At 38.8% G+C, this 22,970-nt stretch overlaps 1 protein-coding gene and 1 long non-coding RNA gene across 5 annotated transcripts in view; one reads left to right on the forward strand and one right to left on the reverse strand.

Annotated features, from left to right (window-relative positions):
- The window catches only part of LOC145542812 (uncharacterized), a 36,377-nt gene extending 22,845 nt beyond the window's left edge, over positions 1–13,532 (reverse strand). The window contains exons 1-2 of one of the 2 annotated variants that reach the window (XR_014080153.1): positions 13,435–13,532; positions 9,371–11,528 (exon numbers count right to left, since the gene is read on the reverse strand). This is a non-coding gene — a long non-coding RNA (uncharacterized LOC145542812). Of the gene's footprint in view, positions 1–9,370; positions 11,529–13,434 lie in introns of those variants that run through there. The other variant, XR_014080154.1, reaches the window with a different exon arrangement.
- Positions 1–17,227, forward strand: part of HPSE (heparanase) — a 42,100-nt gene extending 24,873 nt beyond the window's left edge. For 2 of the 3 annotated variants that reach the window (XM_081582344.1, XM_081582355.1), the window contains 8 exons: positions 1,240–1,408; positions 1,860–1,907; positions 2,389–2,482; positions 2,925–3,031; positions 5,609–5,723; positions 9,064–9,182; positions 10,336–10,482; positions 15,407–17,227. In XM_081582344.1, coding sequence (XP_081438470.1) covers positions 1,240–1,408; positions 1,860–1,907; positions 2,389–2,482; positions 2,925–3,031; positions 5,609–5,723; positions 9,064–9,182; positions 10,336–10,482; positions 15,407–15,566 — 959 coding nt within the window. In that variant the 3' untranslated portion in view covers positions 15,567–17,227. The remainder of the gene's footprint in view (positions 1–1,239; positions 1,409–1,859; positions 1,908–2,388; positions 2,483–2,924; positions 3,032–5,608; positions 5,724–9,063; positions 9,183–10,335; positions 10,483–15,406) is intronic. The other variant, XM_081582358.1, reaches the window with a different exon arrangement.
- The last annotated feature ends 5,743 nt before the right edge of the window (positions 17,228–22,970 follow it).

Here is a 22,970-nt window from a genome sequence, read left to right on the forward strand (position 1 = left end):
GTGAACCATAGGTCATCCTTACCTGTCTCTGTACATCCCTCCCTCCCTACTTTTCTATCCTACCCATCCCCAAATCCTTCTGCTCTTCAGGGCAGGATAAAACAGTGATATCATCACGTGTCCCTCTTCCTTGGGCTCCATTTTGCAAAGAGAAGGTCTGGTTTCCAGGGTAAAGGAGACTAAAATAATTTGGGAAGTAGATTAGACATTTTCCGTGCCTTCCTCCCATCTCTTCAGTTTTGTTACTTCCAGATTCACTTCATATGTGATTTGCCCTTATAATTCTCAATAAGACTTTTTTTTTAAAGAATTTATCTTAATTTTTATTTGCTATTAAGATAACTTTTGACATTATAGAGGCAATATGGAGCTTCAAAAAATTCTAATTAGTGAAGATGACACATGTGTATAGCATTTCACAGATAAACAATATAAGCTCATAAGGCTTTTAATTACATTGTAGAAATGTAATTTCTACATTCTGCATTCTAAAGTCTACCTGTAATTTCTACAGGTTTTTAAATGCTTTCTCCTCACACAATCTTTTTTAAAAGTAAATTAGGCTATTAAATACTAGATACAGACTATTTCCTGAATATGGTTTCATATACCTATCATTAATTTCCAACTGTTTCATTACCACCTCATACTTCAGTTATATAACTTAAATTTTTGTTTTCCTGGAATATCTTCTTTTTTTTTTTAATTAGTTTATTTTCTATTTTTTAACTTTACAATATTGTATTTGTTTTGCTATACATTGACATGAATCCACCATGGGTGTACATGTGTTCCCCTTCCAGAACCCCCCTTCCACCTCCCTCCCCATCCCATCCCTCCGGGTCATCCCGATGCACCAGCCCCGAGCACCCTGTATCATGCATGGAACCTGGACTGGCGATTCGTTTCACATATGATCATTTACATGCTTCCATGCCATTCTCCCATATCATCCCACCCTCGCCCTCTCCCATAGAGTCCATAATACTGTTCTATTTATCTGTGTCTCTTTTGATGTCTCGCATACAGGGTTATCTTTACCGACTGACTAAATACCATATATATGTGTTAGTATACTGTATTGGTGTTTTTCTCTTCTTTATAGCTAGATATTTTACCTTTCTTGACTTTGGATTCTAAGTTTTTGTAATGTGAAAAATGCTCTGTTGCTTTTATGTTTGCTTCTAAATAGAAAAAAATTCTAGGTGAGTATTTATTTTGAGAATTGCTATCTTTCAGAACCTAACAGTTTCCAGAAGAAGGCTGGTATTTTCATCGATGGATGGCAGTTAGGAGAAGATTTTATTGAGTTGCATAAACTTCTAAGAAAATCTGCTTTCAAAAATGCAAAACTCTATGGTCCTGACGTTGGCCAGCCTAGAAGAAAGACTGTTAAGATGCTGAAGAGGTAAGAGCTAGAGGAAGCAGAACCACTTTTCTTAAAAATATTTTTCTTCAGTGGAAGATCCTCAATAAACTACCTATTATTAAATAATCTTCGGACTTCCCTGGTGGTCCAGTGGTTAAGATTCTGTGCTTCCATTTCAGGGGGGCCCAGGTTTGGTCCCTGGTCAGGGAAGTTCCACGTGCCACATGGTACAGCCAATATAAATAAGCCAATTTGTTGCCTGACTAGATGGTTTACCAAAAGAGCAAACACTGACTGGCTCAGAGTATCAAAGATTTTGGGGCAAATGGCACCTGTGATAAAAATTTGTACTAGAATCAGGAAGTTTGTGTTGCTTTATCCTAAAGTAGTAACCAGCCCATTCTATGGAAAATAACTCATGTATATATATTGTGTGCATATATTATCCATATAAGGATTAAGTGATAATATAATAGATTTTTTTTTCTAGTTTCCTAAAGGCTGGGGGAGGAGTGATTGATTCAGTTACATGGCATCAGTAAGTATGTCTCCTACTGTTCATACTAAGAAAGCACAGCTAGCTTTACTTTATGACCTCCTTTTCAAAACAATGTTTTCATTAAGTGCTAATTGACTTTATAGTGTCTAAAGCAGCATTGTACTAGGATTTTAATATTAATAAAGCAAAAATTTTAACTAATTTTAAGTAACATGATGGTTTCTACAAGATCAAGGCACACTTTCATTTAAGTCATGAAACAGATAAGTGGGTAAAATGAATACACTTGCCAAAGAATGTGTAACCCACAAATACCTACACTTGTGACTATGTTTTCTTAAGACAGAGTAACTGGTCTCCTCCCATCTTATTCTCTCCTTAGTAGAACCTCTGCCTTTTTTTTTTTTTTAAATAACACAGGGGTGGGAAGAAGTAAAAAGGAGGACAAAGATTGCTAGTTAACTTAAAAGCAGAAAGTAAAGTTTGTTATTTCTTCCTGAATATTTTCTGAATAATTCAGCTACTATGTGAATGGGCGAATTGCTACCAAAGAAGATTTCCTAAACCCTGATATACTGGACACTTTTATTTCATCTGTGCAAAAAACTTTCCAGGTAATAGTCTTTTTTTTCTCTCTCTCTTTTTAATGTAAAACCAAAGTACTTTGTAGTCTAGCTAGTCCTAAATTCTGTGGATATATAAATTTACATATTTTTCCAGTTTTAGAAAACAGGCACTAGGTCTTATTTACCTTCAGTTCCCTCCTGTTAGCATTGGCTCTTACCCATGTATGTTGATTAGAAATTAAAAATACTTCCCACAGCCATTCAGTAGAATAAACTCTCATAGTCTGTAAGAATGGGGTTATTTTCATTCCTTCCACACCTAGTATTCCAATAAAAGTTAATTGTCCAAAACCTAAATGACTGTGAACATATTTTGTAACTGTATTGGATGATGGGCCTGGGAATGCAAGGGTTTGAATGTGGCATAATCTTTAGCATCATATTTGGTCCTCTTGCTTGCAATTACTAAGGAGACTTTTCTGTTCCATAGGTTGTTGAGGAGACCAGACCCCACAAGAAGGTTTGGTTAGGAGAGACCAGTTCTGCATTTGGGGGTGGAGCACCCTTGCTGTCCAACACCTTTGCCGCTGGCTTTATGTGAGTGAACCTGCATTTGTCTCAGGGATCAGATAGTACTCTCCTGTTCTATTCAGCTGAAATAACTCATCGGCCAAAAATCAAAGACAGTTTCTATGGCTGAACTCCAAAATTCATGCCAGATTTTGCAATAAAATGATTTACTAAATTAGTTGGACATCTTTAATGAGTGCCCCAGATTAATCATTGTGTGAATGAACTGCTTTAGAAATTTTGTTCCTTAATTATGGCCCATAACTATGTGAAGCATTCCTTTCTCTAAAGAAGTACATGGTAAAAGAGTGTATCAAGAGCCTTGACCCTGAGAAGGATACTGAGTACCTGTAGCTCCATTCATAGTTTCTCAAGACCGTTTAGAGCCTGGAAGTATAAGGTCACACCTGAGGGGCTGCCAGTGAGTTTAAAGATTTACTAAAACTTCCACAAACTTGATTGCTTGGAAATCAACTTGTTTACTTACATTCTACTACTCGGTTAACGCTCTTAACCTAATGTTCTGTATCCTCACTGAGCTTTTATTCTCTTTCCTCTCCTACCCTCATTCTTAGAAGTCCCGAATAAAGTGCACATCTTTATCCTTATGTAGGGGCATGAGGAGCAGAGGAAAGAGTGGAGGTGTTTGTTTTGCCACTAAATAAAGATGGCGGGAAGTTCCCTGGTGGTTCTGGTGGTCCTGTGGTTAGGACTTTGCCTTCCAATGCAGAGGGTGCAGTTTCCATCACTGGTTGGGGACCACATGTCTCTAGATCAAAAACCAAAGCATAAAACAGAAGCAATACTGTGACAATTCAGTAATGACTTTAAAAATGGTCCACATTAAAAAAAAGAAAAAAAGATGAAGGAAAGAGGTGTCCCTAGAAGGTTATTATTTTGCATTTCACTGACCACCAGCAACCTTTTCTTCTATCCTCACATGGGGATGGGGGTGGAGAGGTGGTGGGTGGGAGGTGGGTGGGCATGGATACAACAGGATGGAGAACAATTGTCCATATTGTCTAATTGTCTATAATTGTGGGCATCTATTGTTGACCTGCCTCTTGAGAAATCAGTATGCAGGTCAGGAAGCAACAGTTAGAACTGGACATGGAACAACAGACTGGTTCCAAATAGGAAAAGGAGTACATCAAGGCTGTATATTGTCACCCTGCTTATTTAACTTATATGCAGAGTACATCATGAGAAATGCTGGGCTGGAAGAAGCACAAGCTGTAATCAAGATTGCCGGGAGAAATATCAATAACCTCAGATATGCAGATGACACCACCCTTATGGCAGAAAGTGAAGAAGAACTAAAGAGCCTCTTGATGAAAGTGAAAGAGGAGAGTGACAAAGTTCGCTTAAAGCTCAACATTCAGTCGTGTCCGACTCTGTGCGACCCCATAGACGGCAGCCCACCAGGCTCCCCCGTCCCTGGGATTCTCCAGGCAAGAGCACTGGAGTGGGTTGCCATTTCCTTCTCCAATGAAGGAAAGTGAAAAGTGAAAGTGAAGTCGCTTAGTCGTGTCCGACTCTTAGTGACCCCATGGAATGCAGCCTACCAGGCTCCTCCGTCCGTGGGATTTTCCAGGCAAGAGTACTGGAGTGGGGTGCCATCGACTTAGCAGCAGCAGCAGCAACATTCAGAAAACTAAGATCATGGCATCCGGTCCCATCACTTCATGGCAAATAGATGGGAAAACAGTGGAAACAGTGGCTGACTTTATTTTTTGGGGCTCCAAAATCACTGCAGATGGTGACTGCAGCCATGAAATTAAAAGACGCTTACTCCTTGGAAGGAAAGTTATGACCAACCTAGACAGCATATTTAAAAGCAGAGACATTACTTTGCCAACAAAGGTCCATCTAGTCAAGACTATGGTTTTTCCAGTAGTCATATATGGATGTGAGAGTTGGACTGTAAAAAAAACTGAGCACTGAAGAATTGATGCTTTTGAACTGTGGTGTTGGAGAAGACTTTTGAGAGTCCCTTGGACTGCAAGGAGATCCAACCAGTCATTCCTAAAGGAAATCAGTCCTGAATATTCACTGGAAGGACTGATGGTGAAGCTGAAACTCCAATACTTTGGCCACCTGATGGGAAGAGCTGACTCATTGAAAAGACCCTGATGCTGGGAAAGATTGAAGGCGGGAGAAGAAGGGGATGACACAGGATGAGATGGTTGGATGGCATCACCGACTCAATGGACAGGAGTTTGGGTAAACTCTGGGAGTTGGTGATGGACAGGAAGGCCTGGTGTGCTGCAGTCCATGGGGTTGCAAAGAGTCGGACACAACTGAACAACTGAACTGAACCGAACTGTAGATATCTATGCCATTGTAGACGTTGCCCTCCCCTGATAGGGACTCCTATGGCATATTAATAGTCTTCAAGAATTTGTTATCATGCAGAAGTGTGAGAGCACATGAAGAAAAGGATAGTCTCTGTTTCATCTGAATGTCTTATTCATGACTACTACTACTTTTCTGGTTTTCTGTCAACTCCTCCCACACAGAGGAATAAATCAGAATAGTGTAGAGGTAAAATTGAGTTATTTTGCTTTCCAAATCTGAAGAAAGCTTGGCCTCACTCTGTTCCAGGTGGCTGGATAAATTGGGCCTGTCGGCCAGAATGGGCATAGAAGTGGTGATGAGGCAAGTGTTGTTCGGAGCCGGGAACTACCACTTAGTGGATGAAAATTTTGAACCTTTGCCTGTAAGTGACCATTATTTTCCTATTATTGTGAGTCGATTAAAGTCTACTGAGGTCCCTCATTTTAACCTTTTATGAGGAATCAATTCTTTCATTAAATTCAGTGCTCTTAGTAGGTAGCCAAACCATGGAAAGGTGGACTGGAAGAAATCTTAGAAGAAACCCATTGTAACATTTTTGTGTCTCAAGAAATTAAGACCCAGAAATAATGATTTCAGCATGAATCATTTGGAGCATGGCATGAGATTTTTTTAAAAAGAGGGGTAATTTAAAATTTTATGACTTCAATTTTACATGATAACAAACTTGAATCAACTATTTTGCAAAGTAAATCAAAGTTTAAATTGCCATTAGTATCCGAAGTTTCAAAACCTTTTTATGTCATAAAATCATCATTTATTTAACTTTTAAGATAAGCTAGTACCATGTATTTGTTCAAAAATATCACCCTAAGATTGGCTATTTTGTTAGTAATCTTCAAGATATTTATGAATAAAGTCTCATTTCCACCCTATCTCCAACTACATGTGGTGCTAAATCAGGAACTGTAGCCTTTCATATAAAAACCACCTTGAAGATATATATATATGAATAGCGTAGATTTAGCTCTGAGAAGTATGACCTTGATTTTTGTAGTCTAAAATAGCATTTGAGAATATCTATTTTCTAAGAATAATTCCTATGGGAATTGTTTGAACACTGTAAGAAAGCTAAGAAGGTCTGCAAAAAGCACATGCCAAATATAAGCTAGGCTTTTGTGGTTTGTAGATGTCCCCCTAAAATTGCTTTTAATCTACAGTGGTCCGAGCTCATGGAGCACACTGTTCATAATAAAGTTTTTAGCAAAATGTCTTTGTACAAAATGGAATCTATCTTCCCCAAGTCATTTATAAAATGAGTTAAACCAAGTGTGATCATTTCATTGAATAAATATCCAAAATCTACTACTAGCCATTTCTTAAATGGACCTTGAATAAGGAAGAGAAGTAAATAATTTCTTCACAAAGTGCTCTAAGTACAATAACTAGAAATTAGCCACCTTACCCTGTCACTCTTTGTAAATAGTGCCAGATATTTATAATGTTATCTAAAGCTTCAAACACAAACTTTTGACTTAAGAATTCTTTGTATATATGCTAAATATACTTCTTCCTCAAGGCTCACAAGTCAGCTAGAAAAACTTGAAAGAGTAACTGGTACCGTTGACATCTGCAGGATCCTAGGGAATCAGCCTTAAACCTATTGTACATGTCTGTTTTCTTATTCGATTTGCATAACAGTACTGGAAGGTGGCAACGCAGGTGTCTTAGATTCATTATTCTATTTATTAATTGTTTGATTGGAGTATAATTTCTTTACAGTGGGCTGGTTTCTGCTGTACAACAATGCAAATAAATCATAATTTTATATATGTGTGTTTATATATATATATATCCACTCTTTTTTGAGCGTCCCTCCCTCCTCCCATCCCACCTGTCTAGGTCATCACAAGACGGCAGGCTGGACTCCCCCATTTTTCAAATGTTGTTGTTGTTGTTCAGTCGCTAAGTTGTCTCCTGTTCTTTGTGACCCCGTGAACTGCAACACGCCAGGCCTCCCTATCCCTCAATCTCCTGGAGTTTGCTCTGACTCATGTCCATTGAATCAGTGACGCCGTCCAACCATCTCATCTTCTGTTGTCCCCTTCTCCTCCTGCCCTCAATCTTTCCCAGCATCAGGGTCTTTTCTAATGAGTCGGCTCTTCGCATCAGGTGGCCAGAGTACTGAAGTTTCAGCTTGGGCATCAGTCCTTCCAATGAATATTCAGGGTGGATTTGCTTTTTCATTTCTCACATGGAGACATTCATATTAAGGGATGCTTGTGGGATTTCCTGGAGGTCACACTGTCTCATTGTTAGTCTAAAGAATCCTGTACAAATCCTGGCTCTAAGCCTGCTTGCTTTCTACTCCCATCCCCAGAACCATACTAAAGTTATGTCTCTTTTGAAAACATTTAATTGATTCTCCTCTTGTCTCCAGTGTAAAATCTTAAGTTAAGCAGAGAAACAAAAGCTGTTTGCCTATTAAGTCTGCTTTATCTCAGTTCAAGGGCTTCTCCTGTGGCTCAGCTGGTAAAGAATCCACCTGCAATGTGGGAGACCTGGGAGGAAGGGTTGAGGTATATGTATCTAGTGGATTAAAAAATAACTTTCTTATTATGAAAAATTTCAAAGTAGAGGGAAAGTATATGGAGCCCTAATCTTGTTTAATCCATAATCCTACCTATCCCTCACCTCCCACCTACTGGATTATTTCTAAGCAAACCTCAGGTATATCATTTTATCTGTAAGTATTCCAGTATGTTTCTCCTTTGTAAAAACATAACAAAATATAAGTATTACAATTTAAAATATTGGCAATAATTTCTCAATATCATTAAATATTTAGTCAGTGTTTCACATTTTCCCTGCTCTCTCAACTGTCTGTAACAGTTGGTTTATTCACATCAGAATCCAAACAAGGTCCATATGTTGCATTTATTATATCCCTTTTTTCAGCATTTATTATATCTCTTAAGCCTGTTAATCTTTAACTTCTCCCTCCCTTTCTTTTGTCCCTTGGCACTTATTAATTAAACAAACCAGGTAATTTGTTTTATAGTGTTTTCCACATTTTGCATTTTACTAAATGTATTTCTGTGGTATCATTTAGCACGTTCCTCTGTCTCCTGTATTTACTGTAAACTGTTAGTTAGACCCAGAGGCTTGATTTTTGTTGTTTTGTTTTGCAATAATTCTTCCTAGGTGATATTGTATGCTTCCATCAAGAGATACATTAATGTCTGGTTGTCTCTTTTTTGATCTTGATAGCTAGTGATTATCATTGGCTGATGCATTGCTTTATTTGGCAGGAGTAGGGATTTATAAGGTTTCAGAGGCAGTTTTTTTAGTTTGTTCATCAGATAGAAGTTTTTATTTTTCAAACTTGGCCCTGTATGTGTGTATGTGTATGTGAGTGTGTGTGTATCTAAAATTTTTGCTTTGAGTTTTGAATTCTTGGATGACAGACAACAAAGAATACTTAAACTGCCTCCAAGCAATCAGTTGTATTCTTGAGATCTATCTCCTAGAAGACATAGCCCTCTGAATCATAGAAATATAGTCCTCTGGTGATGAATAGCAGCAAAGAAAATACTGCCCTCAGATTCACGGTGGCAACACAGACCAAAAGATGAATCCTTTTTAAATACCTCTAGGATAACAATCACACTGTTTGTAGGATAGCTATTTGCTTGACACTGTTTTTGTTAAAAAGTAAGTAAAGATCTATTTTTGTCCCTCTCCTCCCCAATCACTCCAACTAGGATTATTGGCTGTCTCTTCTGTTCAAGAAACTGGTGGGCACCAATGTGTTAATGGCAAGTGTGAAAGGTCCAGACAGAAGCAAACTTCGAGTGTATCTTCATTGCACAAACATCAACCAGTAAGTGTGTAACACACCCTTTACTAATCAACAAGTTTTAATAAGTAAGCACACAACTTCCTACGCTAACACCCTACTGTCTTCTATCTATACAGTGGATCTAAGATGTCTCATTGTTCTTTATTCTTTTCATTCTCATAGTGATATGGTGCCAGAGTCTAGCTAAAAAAAAAAGTTAAATGTAGGCATTTGCAGTCCAACAGAGATTTATACAATGATTTGATTAACATAATATATAATGAAAATATATCCTGAATTTAAATAAAGCATAGTACAAATGTAAGCACATAAAACAGATTTCATATGAATGATTAATCAATTGAATGACTATGGGTGAATATAAATATGAGTTCATATGAGTGAATAATTATGTTACTATACTTATCATTTTAAATCATATCTGATTAATAAAGCAGAAAAATTAAAAGGTGACTGATAACAACTCTCATGTTTTCAGAAGTTTTAACCCAGTTTCTGGAATTGAGAGGCCATAAGAGATTTTTATAGTACAGTACTCTGGCCTTAGGTAGCAAAAAATATTCCCAAGTTTGAGATTTTTCTCTTCTTAGTTTCAGTCTGTCTTTCCTGATAGAATAATACTAAAGTATTAATTTTAGCTACAAAGGCTATCCACAGTTTACTATTTCACTGAGTGGGAACTCTGTTTCTGATGAGTGGCCCCATTAGGAATGGTGGGGAATGGTTTAGGTGAATAAATTCTGCAAAACGTCAGTAGGTTTAACTTTCTTATTTGTGTTGGTCTTTTCATAAGTTTAGAAAAAGTTTTGGTTTATATGGTTTATAATATGAATTCATATGAACCCACAAAATTTCTCTTTTACCATTTAACTTTCCTAAGTTTGAACATATATGAGCTGACTGACTCCCTCATAAGTCAGTCTGGCAAAGCAGCAAAGATCGCAAAGTGCTGAAGCCCAGAAAATGGTTGTGTAAAGAGCAATGTTTTTATCACGTATTCAAAACAGGACCACATCAGCAGTCTGATATTATCATAACTGGAAGATACAAAGAGGGTGCAGCATGACTATAAATACTAAATACACTTAGTATTATCTGTGATTATATTGTAACCAACTACTTAATTGCTTAAGTTAAATAAACACTTTTATTGAGTTCATGTATTTGCTTTTAGCCCAAGGTATAAAGAAGGAGATTTAACTCTCTATGCCTTAAACCTCCATAATGTCACCAAGCGCTTGCAGTTACCACATCACTTATTTAACAAGCAAGTGGATAAATACCTCATAAAACCTTCAGGACCCGATGGCTTACTTTCCAAGTGAGTAATTTTCCTGGTTCATTTCAAACTTTCACCCCAAGTGAATTTTATTGGTATTTGTCAGAGTACTGTGTGTTGACAGGGAGTAAAAGAAAAAAATCAACTATTTCAAGTTCTAACAATTCTTAATATTCAGGAAGTTATAATACAGGTAATACAGTAATACAGGTGTAACTCATTTGGAGAATCAGAGCAGAAGGATGGGAAGACAAAATGGCAGTTATCTTACAGAAATGTTTTCATTTCAAAACAACTTGGTGTATATCAGGATCCACTCAATGCATTTAGATTATTTGCTACAAAAAAATAATCCTTGGTAATACAGTCACTAAAGCAAAAATACCTGTATGCAATTGCTATATAAAGGCATAGGAGTTGGTATAAAATATCATGTGTCATGGATGTGATTCTGTTACAGTATCAGAATAGTTTTTTATTGATTAGAGTGAAGAAAAAGAGTGGTCAGAAATGTGCCTTTTAGGTGAATTATTTAAAGTTGGTTCTTAAACATTTTACTTTTAAAAGCCCATGACTGAATATGTCTTAAAAAGCCTATATTCAACAGAATACCCTCGGGAGTTCCCCGGTGGTCCAATGGTTAGCACTCCATGCTCCCAATGCAGGGGGCCTGGGTTTAATTCCCGGTCAGGCAACTAGATCCCATATGCTGCAACTAAGAGTTTGCATGCCATTACAAAGACTGAAGATCCTGCATGTGCAAATAAGGCACAGCCAAATAAATATTTTTATAAAACCAGAATACCCAAGAATGAGTTAGGCACAAGTATTGTAAGATTTCAGTCCATTGTGTGTTGGAAGGTGCTCTTTTTTTCATGGCTGTTCTCACACTGTGTGTGTATATGTGTGCTCAGTTGCTTAGTTGTGTCTGACTCTTTGCCACTCGATGGGCTCTGGCCTGCCAAGCTCCTCTGTCCATGGGATTATCTCAGCAAGAGTACTGGAGTAGGTTGCCAGTTCCTCCTCTAGTGGATCTCCCATCTCTGCAAATGCTCTATGAGTGATGTTTTCAGTGACAGCATCAGAACCTGAAAAAATGCCATAAACATGCTTTCTCCAAAGTCCTAGCCCCATAGACAAGCATTATTAACACTGGGTACCATTCCATGATTTTTTTTCCTGTCCTTTATTTTACTATATACATCTGTAATCATACAACTTCTAATAGGAGAAATTGAAGGAGAACCCACAAGTTTTCCCAAGTATCTTTCCATCTATAGTCTTTGTAGACATTTTAATAGGCTGCACATTTTATAAAATACCATGGTTTACTTACTAATTTTCCTACCGTTTTTTCCCATACTTTTTTCCCTCTGTTATAAATAATGTATGTTTGGATAACAGATACTTCTCTCTTTGAGGATTTTGACACTTTTTTAAGTTCATAGCATATTTGTGTCTGAGGCCGAGAAGGGAAAAACTTCTCTGAAGTAGCTGAATAATAGTTGTAGAGTTAGATGTATCTTAAGAGGGACTTCGCTGGTGGTCCAGTGGTTGAGACTCCGTGCTCTCAATTCAGGTGTCACAGGATCAATCCCTGGTTGGGGAACTAAGATCCTGAGTGGCCCAGCAAAGAGCAAAGTCTTAGAGTTTAGTCTAGCCTTAGATGGGTATCCAAGGCCGTTCAGCCCTGTTTGTTTCCTCTCTGTTGGATCTCACAGCCTCTGCTGGTGACTGCTCTCCGTGGCAAGGGTAAGGTAAACCCCTGTGCCTTCTAGTCCTATTCTCTGGAGCAGAGGGTGGGATCTACACTTCATGCCTGTGGACAAGGGGGTTTAGAGGATTTTTTTTTTTCCTCTTTCTGATAGGGGAGGGTAGCATACACTCTGTGTTAATTTTTATTTCCAATTAGGTATCAGTGTTGTAAAAATTGACAAGTATTAAAATATCTGGATTTCTAGCTTTTCTTTGAAAATAGGTGCTCTGGCAACTCTGGGGTGTTTTCCAATTCGATGGAGCCTAACTGGGATTATTCACTTTAGACAACTCATCCAGCTCTCTGTTCCCCTTAGTCCCTATGTGACCCTGCTGTCATAGGCCTGTCCTACTGCTGGTACATGTCACTTCCTTGACCCCGAGGGCTTTGAGTTTGCTAGTCTTAATCTGAAACAACACAGAATGCTCTGTTTTCTCCAGAATAACTCTCAAATATTTGAAGGACAACTGGACTGTCTTCTCTCCAGGCTCAATATGCCCAGGTTTCTCACTGATTCTTCTCTTTGCTGTATTTACCAGACCCTGTTGCATTCTGATCATATATTGCATGCTTTATACTTGGAAAACTGGTAAAATTGTGGACATTGCTGTATTACCCTAAGTTCTTTTTGATGACTATATATTGCTTATATTTTTCTCTCTTTAAAATGTCGCAAAAGTATCCCAGATACGTCTAATGAACGCACAGTTTGCACACATGCTCATGCTAACGACCTCAGGGAGTTAAATAATGATCACCTTTAAAAAGTTACTTTTCACTTAAATAACTTGTATAGTGCCCATAACTTGCATAGTGTCCTTTATCATAAGTATTTAATAAATATTTGAACTGAATATATGTTAACATAAAAGCAGTATTTTATGGTTATCTCGGATGAATTTTGCCCACCTTTTTCAATTCTACCAAATCTGTTGCTTGCCAATTCCTTCCAGCTCTATTTCATCTAAAACCTGACAAACATGTCTTCTATTTCTTGTCACCATATTACTAACTTAGAAATAGGAAATATACTACCTTCAGATAAAACCCTACCCTTATTGGCCAGCCCAATGAGGAAATATTTCGCATGCTTTAAGCTTACACTCAGTATACTGATAACATCCTTAACCTATATTCATAGCTGATTAAACAGTGTAGACAGGTAGATTAGATATTATCTTGCCCATCTTTCATCATCTTAACCCAGAGCAGCATTAATTTACAGTGATCAGACTTACCTTTAAACACTGTGACCTCTCCTCAAGACTTTCTGAAACTTTTTTGTGCACCCTTGTCACGGTCCTCAATCTCTTGCAGAAGAGCTCTAACTATCACCATTTAGAGATGTTGTCAAGACCTATTTTTGTTTGTGGTTTCCTGATGGTGGTCATGGCGTTTCCTCCTCCACCCCTTGCAGGAAGTGCTGTGATATAGGTGCTGAAACAAAGCTCGGGTGCATGTGAGCTGAGTGTAACTGCAATACAGGCTTGTTAGCCTTCAGCACAATTATGGTTATCTTATTACATCTTTAGGTACAGAGCCCACAGCTGGGCATTTAACCAAGGATTAATGGAAACTAATTTCTCTGCTCACTGATACTTAGTAAGGATACAGTGTGAGAGATCTTTAAAAATGAAAACTTTATAATAATGCTAAATTGGAAACAAACAAGTGTATAACACTAGACAATTCAGTAAATAAACTAATATGCTCGTACAATGGAATCTTGTGCAGTCATTAAAATGATGCAGTGGATGAATGTTTAATGGTGTGAGCAAATGTTAGGATATGTTAAGGGGAAATGAATCAAGTTTTAAGAGACTATATACTGTATACTCATTTTTGTCCATATGAAAACTAGTGTGATCATACATATGTAGAAAAGAGATGAAGCAATATACATCAAAATCTTGAAAATGGTTATGATGAGATAGGTTGCTTCTGTTATATTTTTTTATCTGAATAATAAGGATGATGATAGATAATACTTTTACATGCTTACTATGTACAAGGCACTGTTGTAAGTGTTCTACATATATGTATTACATGTATGCCATAAACTCTGGCATTAATTTAAATTTTCCACAATAAAAAACTTTTTCTTTATAAAAATTTCATAATATAAAAACCATTTAAGAAAAAGATAAAAGGTAAAAATATCATTTAGAATTATGGAAGTAAGTATCAATAAAACTAAAAGTAGATTAAAGCTTTTCTTCCTAAGCTCTTACTTATATAAGATTTGTTGCCTTAAGAATATATTGCTATGTTTAGTTGCTTCAGTCATGTCAGACTTTTTGCGACCTCATAGATTGTAGCCTACCAGGCCCCACTGTGCATGGGGATTCTCCAGGCAAGAACACTGGAGTGGGTTGCCATGCCTTCCTCCAGGGGATCTTCCCAACCCAGGGATGGAACATTGCATCCCTGGGTTGCAATCTCCCACATTGCAGGCAGATTCTTTACCATCTGAGCCACCAGGGAAGCCCAAGAATATATTAATTTGATTTCAAGAATAATAAATATACATAACACTGGTCCTTGATTTTTTTTTATTTTTTGACTCAGTTTTTAATTTAAAATTTTAATAGTGAGATGCAAAGAAAACACAATTATTTTTTTAAATCCGTGGTTTAGCTAAACAAAATCATTTTTCTTCACCACAGCAATATATATTCTACCAAAGTAGCTTAACAGCTTAAGAAAATGAATACATACCTCCTGGGAGAAGGGGAGTAAGAGGATTTACGGACATAGTTACAAGTAGGAAATTGATGGTCATTTTGTATGTTAAATTCATGCAACTCACATTCCATCCTATATATTTGCTTCATATATAAATGTTTACAGTTACTTACCATTCCCCCTCAAAATGCCACAAATCCAGAATTATGTCATCTTCAACCTTTTTATATCTCCGTCATCTTGCCTAGTGTGGATTGTGTGTGTTTCATTTTCTGTAAAGGGCCAGATAGTAAATATTTGGGGGCTTTGCAGACCATATGGTTTCTGGCACAACTATTCAACTCTACCAGTGTAGCTTAAAGGTCATCTTGGTCAAATACCTACCTGACATAGTGTTCAAATACAAGTTACATAATATAAACTGCCACAGAAAAACTTTTGGCCTTAAAAAGTTCTCAGGACTTTTATAGAGTAGATGGAAGATGTACAGCTTGGCTAACCTGGATGTATCTTTCCCCTTGGCAGATCTGTCCAGCTCAATGGTCAAATTCTGAAGATGGTGGATGAACAAACCCTGCCAGCTTTGATAGAAAAACCTCTCCGCCCAGGAAGTTCACTGGGCATGCCACCTTTCTCATATGGATTTTTTGTGATAAGAAATGCCAAAGTTGCTGCTTGTATCTGAAAATGAAAGACATATACTAGCCTGGAGATTGCATTTTTGAGTGTATTGAAAAGAGGAAAGTAAAATTCAAACTATAGAAAGGCGAGCAGATGTATTACAGACCAATGGGTGGGAGATTTTGAGTCCCTGGGAGACTCTCAGCATGAGCTTTAGCAAAGAATTTTGTTCTAAGTAGACCCCTGCTAATAATAAGCCAATGCCAAACACCATGCTTATATTTTGCATGTATTATTTTAAGGTTATTAAAAATGTACATAATATAATACAGCCAGGAGGCAAGTATGTGAAGGATATATTATTAGTTTCAAGAAAGTATTTAGTTGTTTTTATTTAAAATAAAACAGTTACTAGAAAACTGTCAGATTCTTCCCTCCATATGCTATCTCTATGGGCTGCTACAGAAAAAGTTTACTATCACAAGCTCCAAACTGTCTATGAAAGAGAGACAATCTCTTTGCATCTTAACAGAGAGCTGAGTTCAGTAGCTGTTTCTCTTCCCTCTGTTCTGTTTGTCTTTGTCAGTAATACCATGTGAGAAGACAGATGGCTAGATGTGATAGTATTTAAAAAAAAGATTAACGACAATTCAGAGGGAAGGGGTTATATACACTTCAAACAAAATAAAAAATGACTGCAAATGAAACTGATTTACCAGGAGGAGAAAATTTAACTCCATACATTACAACCATCTGTTCGTGTTTACCTCTGTTAGTCACCAGTCGTGTCCAACTCTTTGCGACCCTGTGGACTATAGTCCACCAGGCTCCTCTGTCCATGGGATTCTCCAGGCAAGAATACTGCAGTGGGTAGCCATTCCCTTCTCCAGAGGATCTTCCCAACCCAGGAATCGAACCCAGGTCTCCCTCATTGCAGGCAGATTCTCTACTGTCTAAGCCACCAGAGAAGCCCCATGTTTACCTTTAATTTACCTTAAATTCTTGTTTTAGTTGGCTGCAAGTAACAGAAAACCTTGATTCCAGTGGCTTAAACCACCAGACATTCGTAATCCCACATAATGAGAAGTTGAAGCTGGGTGAGCTCCACAGCTGAAAATGTCACCAAAGAAACAGGTTGCTTCTGTCTCTCTGCTCTGTCACCAGCTTCATTCTCAAGCTGGCGGCATGATGTCTGTAGCTATTCCACGGGCCCATTCAGACCTGGCAGTAGCCAGAGAAATATGAGCCATTTTTTCTTTCTTCTTCATAGACTTTTGAACTTCTCAGAGGTTCTCTCAGCAAACCTCTCCTCCTGTCTCCTTGTGTCATATTGGCCAGGAGGGGGTTGCATAGCCATTGTCCCCAACTGCTAACATCACTGAGAGTCCTCCAATTGTCTCCTAATAATCTTTTGGAATGGAGAGGGTGTTGAGAAGTCTATGACACTGACCACTACAGTTCCCTGCTTTTATCAGTAACAGAATGTATTATTTTCTCCTGTGTCTTAATTCTAAGAAATATAATTCTCTTTATATTTATGCCTGCTATGAATAGTGTCTCATTTAAGTACATTTATAAGGAGCTAAAGTGGTACCTAAAGTTTGGATGATTTAATATCCTTAAATTTTATATGTCAGTGGTTTTTATATTTTCACATTTGAAATAAAGTAATTTTTGTAACCTACTATTACAATGATTATTCTTTTAATAAAGCGTAAGCCTACAGATCCCTTGTTTCCTTCACCACTTTGTTTACACCCCGACCTTCGTTTGTCCTTTTAGCCTCCCCTACACCAAGAGTCGACCTTGAAGTAAAGAGACCATGCACAAACATAATTTCCTCCCTCATCATGGAGATCGGATCGTGGTCAAAGTTCGATCCTGTCTATTTTTCTTCTCCCTGTCCCCTCTGCCACTTAATAAATTCAAGGCCCAATTTTTCACTGGTAGTGTAACAATCTCCTAATTGGTCTCCTTGACTTTGCTTAAAATTCTTAAAATTTTAATTGGCTTAAAATGTGCTTAAAAATTAAAATGGCTCTCCATTCCGTTAGCATATAGGTCCTTCCATAACCTGGCACCTGCTGTTTTCTTCAGCCTCAATTCTTATTGCTTACCCCATGAATTCTGTTCTGCCACCCACACACTGGCTGAGCGATCTGGACAAACAGCCTCTTTCACCTTTTACTTCTGTTCCTTTAGTGCTGCTCCTTCTACTCTCCATCTGGACTCTTCTAACCTTCCTCTCGAATTTTTAGGTTTATTAAGACCCAGGATCTTCCCTGGTGGTCCAGTGGCTAAGACTCCAAGCTCTCAATGCAGAGGGCCCAGGTTTGATCCCTGGTCAGGGAACTAGATCCCACATGCTGCAACTAAAGATCCCACATGCGTGCTAAGTTGCTTCAGAGTCGTTCGTGTCCAACTCTGTGCAACCCTATGGACTGTAGCCCACCAAGCTCCTCTGTCCATGGATTTCCCAGGCAAGAATACTGGAGTGGGTTGCCATTCTGTCCTCCAGGGGATCTTCCCCACCCAGGGATTGAACCCAAGTCTTTTGTGTCTCCTGCATTGGCAGGCAGGTTCTTTACCACTAGTGCCACCTGGGAGGCCCCAAAGATCCCACACGTCACAGAAAAGATGGAAGATCCCCATGCTGCAGCTAACACCTGGAGCAGCCAAATAAATAAATATTAAAAAAAGAGAAAAGACCCAGTTCAAATAGCAGTTTCAATGCCTCCCCTATTAGTCATATTTCTTTGCTCCTATAGCAGTTTAGACATTTATTTTTGTACAGCTGATGACAGTCCACTAGTTTTTAAGTTAGTTCTTAGGTTACTTTATTAAATGCAACTTACATGTTTATTTACATTCCCATAGACCTTTCAAAGGCTAGTTTACCTGAAACTGCAGCACAACAAACTTAATAAGGCAAATCTGCGTATTTAACGTAATATTTCTAAACATGCCTTAAAAAAATTGAAAACAGTTAAAAAAAAATTCTCATACATCTAAAAAAAAAAAAACACACAAAAATTTAGTAGATCAAGTTCCCTAAGCATTTAAACACTTTAAAAACACCATTAATCACAAAACCTATATAAACACAATTTGTACAAAAATGTCATTTTCTCATGCCAAAGTTACAAATTTACTATCCTAGCCAGAGTTAACAGAATTACCAGTTCAGGGCCTCTATACCAAGTATGGTAACAATTAGCATTTGATTAGAGAATCTAGACAGGATATGGAACCAGTAGTATGTTGGGTTAAACCCCTTCCTATGCTTAGGTAGCAGATATTGGGGTCATCTAAAGCAAAGTCTGAGACAAGGACTTGGGGGTCCAGTAGTTTATTTGGGATCTCAGGAAGCAGGCATGAGAGATCAGGGAGAGTGAGATGGAGGAAAAGGGAAAGCCACTCTTGAGGTTTGTTGTTGAAATTGCTGCAATAGGCAATGAGAGTTAAGTTCCACCAGTACCACTGAGAAACATGGATGCCTTTCATCATTTTTCTCTTATTATTCTCATGTTTCTTAGCAGCTATCATTTCATACTCACTTTATTGTCGATTATAATTTTCACAAAGAGCATCTGCTTCACATAAAATAGTTTTAAGGCCAAACTGAAAGTGGTTAGGAACTCTCTTTGGACAGGAGCCAAGGGAAAGACATACAGAGAAAGCGTGGAAACAGGAAAAAAGAAATTATCTGGCTATCACTTGAAACTTAGTTTGGCTATTTGTGACTGGTTATCCTTAGTATTTTGATCGCCTAACCTTGAGATAGTTACCAACTAAAGTGACTGAGCAGGTATGCACGTAGGCATTTAGACCACCACAGCACAGAATCACATCAGTCTAATAACCTCCTTGTTTAATTAATTTAACAGAACACATGGAGGAGGATGGTTGTGTGATCAGGAGGTACTCTCTGGCAATGCTGACCCTTGGCCTAAACGTCATACCTGTCCCCCAGACACCCTATGAAGACCCACATCCCCAAAGAGTACCCTTATCCTAGGGCCAGTGCATCCTCAGAAGCTCTCTATTGTCCTCCACTGAATCAGGGTTGCAGGAACCCCTGCCCCTCTGTAGCAGATCCCAACTGGAAAATATTGTAATGTTTATAACTGGGGGAGTATAAGTAGGAAAAGTCCACCTTGGATTGCTAGACCAGCAAAGGCAGCCACTTGAGAATGTACCTCATCCCCAGAGGCAGGCATATGAACCTTTACCTGAAGTGCTTATCTGTCTCAGTCTATTTGCTTTGGCTGCAAATGAATGGCAGTCTCTAGGTTACTATTTATCACTGCCCTCCAGTTATGTGTCCTTAACAGTGAGCTCATCTGTTTCCAGCTTCTTAAAGAGTAAGTTGCAAAGCTAGCTGGAACAAGTATGCTTCAGCATCTTACTGCTCTCTTGTCCTTGGAGCATGTCTTTTATTTTCACAGAAAATGTCCTAAGCTGAGTCTAGTGACCTGATTGCAAACACTTGCCTATTTGTCTGTTTCTTTAAGGAAGGAAGAAGTTTATGCAGGTTAAGTTTCTATTAGGACTAGCATGGCCATATCTTTAAGTCCCCCTCTGACTTCTATATACATATCTATGTATAACATCTATATATGGAACACCTATTTATGAATATTTATATAATATTGTCATATAAGAAAAAGATTTGATCTTTGCCCCCAGCTCTTGGCACAAAGTTCCTAAAACCCTGAGAATTTCCTGAGTGGTAAGAGTCTTATCTCATTCATAAGGAACCCCCTTTGAGCACAGCAGAATTTATACTAAAGAGGGGACTTTTAGAAGTTAGTTGTGTCTGACTCTATGTGACCCCATGCAGTGTATGTAGCCAGGCTCCTCTGTCCATGGAATTCTCCAGGCAAGAATACTGGAGTGGGACATCCTGAAGGATGGGGGCTAGTAGCAAGAAGAACCAACCACCTGTTAGTGAGTTGGAACTTGTACTCCCACTCAGACCTCCAGAGGGGGCAGAAGGATGAAAGACTGAGTTCAGACATCAACGGCCAGTGATTTTGTCAATCATGCCTATATAATGAGGCCTCCATAAAACCCCAAAGGAACAGGGTTTGAGGGCTTCAGGGTTGGGAAACACATGGAGGTGATGGGAGAGTGGTGTCTGTCTAGAGAGAGTGAAAGCTCTGTGCCTGCCCTATTCATCTCTTCCATCTGGCTGTTTCATAGTTATGCTCTTTTATTAAAAAAAAAAAAAAAGCAAAACTGATAATTGGTAAGTGAAATGTTTTCCTGAGTTCTCTGAGTCACTCTAGTAAATTAATTTGGGTCTTGGGAACATCCGATTTATAGCCAGTATGACAATGGCAAATGCATGCATCCTCAGTCATGTCTGACTCTTTGCAACCCCATGGACTGCAAACCACCAGGCTCCTCTGTCCGTGGGGTTTTCCAGGCAAGAATACTGGAGTGGGTTGCCATTTCCCACTCCAGGGGATCTTCCTGACCCAGGGATCAAACCTGTGTCTCTTGAGTCTCCTGCGTTGGCAGGTGGATTCTTTTACCACTTGCCACCTGAAAGCAAAATTTATCACCCCAAAATATGTCTCTCTGGCATGAGGAGTGCTGTAGACTGAATGTTGTTTAAAAAAACAAATGGATCAGGAAGAGCTTTTACCTCCTTCCCTCTCCAACTGCCTACAAATTGGAGAAAGAGGATGTGTTCCAGGAAGGGAGCTATCACCAGAGATAAGTACAGTACAATGTGAGCTAGGTGTGGTAGACAGGGAGGAACCTAGCAAAATCTGTTTGTTAAAATTCTCTGTCTGGGGAATTCCCTGGCAGTCAATGGGTTAGGACTTCAGCTTCCACTGCAGGGGCCACAGATTCAATCCCTGGCCAGGGAACTAAGATCCCACAAGCCATGCAGCATGACCAAAATAAAATAAAATAAAAATAAAGAAATAAAACCTCATTAAAAAAACATTTGAGAAAAAAAATAAAATAAAATTCTGTGTCCTATTATTTCTATATGGCCCAGCAAATATTTGTTTACCAAACATTTGCTCTTCTCATTCTCTCTACGAAATACCTTCTTTCTCTTTGAAGTCCCAGACCCCTATGCCCTTTAGTCCAGGAGATCGTATACACCTCATTTTACCTGACTGTCTCTGGGGGCTCTCATGTTAGGATTCCTCCTACAAATGTAATTAAATTTTACTTTCGTGTGTTCGATACCTGGGTTGGGAATAGCCCCTGGAGAAGGAAATGGCAACCCACTCCAGTATTCTTGCCTAGAGAATTTCATGGAAGGAGGAGCCTGGTGGGCTACAGTCCATGGGGTCCCAAAGAGTCAGACACAACTGAGCCACTTTCACTGAAAGGGGACTATCAACAATCTTATAGGACTCAGCCTGTGGGAGCGGACGCAAACTCCAGCTAGATAGCGCCAGAATTGAGTAAAAATTTCAGGACACTTGGGTGTTGCAGAAGCATTTGATGTGTGGAAAATCCACACGTCTGGTGTCACAAGTCGTATAGTGCTGTAGTTGAGAATAAACAGGTACAGGAGAATGTGTGTTTTTTCCTTTACAAATATAGAATAAAATTTCCCAGTGCCTGGATCCTGCTGTCTACAATTGAACGGAGTGTTCAGTATGGAAGCTTCCACATTCATTATGTTTCTTCTTTCCCATAATGCTGGAAGGAGGAGAAGGGGAAGACAGAGGATGAAATGGTGGGATGGCATCACCGACTGGATGGACATGAGTTTGAGCAAGCTTCCTGAGTTATTGAACTAGTTGTGAACTAGTTTCCTAAATTTATTAAGGACTACTTCCTTGGCCACCATCACTGGAGACTCAAGATATCACTGAATTACTGATCGGGGTTTTAAAGACAGGCACTTAAAGACTAACCTAATTTCCTAGAACTCTAAAATTCAAACGCAAGACTTGCCCACAGTCACTCAGTAATGATTAAATGGGATAATACATGTAAAGTGCCTGTCAAGGGGCCTGGACACAGCGCCACCCAGGAGTTGACTAGAACGAAGTGCTCAGACCAGATATTCCAGCTGCAAGCTCACAGGACCCCACACACTCGCTGCCTCCGGGTTATACGAACTCTGAACTGACTATCAAATTTAAGGTTTTCATTTTGCGCAATCAACGTCCCTTAACCTTGAATATGGCTTTAGTTTACATTCTTGGCTTTTGGCCGCTTGGTGACCTTTTAGCTTTAAAAAGGAAACAGCTTTTACTGCAAACTAGTATTGGGCTTCAGCAGGTTTTTCTCCGGTGGTTTTATTTTATTTTACTTTTCCCTATAACAACTGCTACGTATTTTGATACCAGGAATTCCTTTCTCTGAGGAACTCCTTCACAGCGCTAGGTGACCACGACACTTTACATTTCACGTTACTCGAAAGGATCAGGCCACCGGGCCGCGGGGCCAGACTGGCGCGGACGGTCATCCCGCTGACGTCACCGCG

Source organism: Giraffa tippelskirchi, chromosome 1 (genome assembly GCF_054371585.1).
Source record: "Giraffa tippelskirchi isolate mGirTip1 chromosome 1, T2T-mGirTip1v1.2.pri, whole genome shotgun sequence".
Classification (NCBI taxonomy): domain Eukaryota; kingdom Metazoa; phylum Chordata; class Mammalia; order Artiodactyla; family Giraffidae; genus Giraffa; species Giraffa tippelskirchi.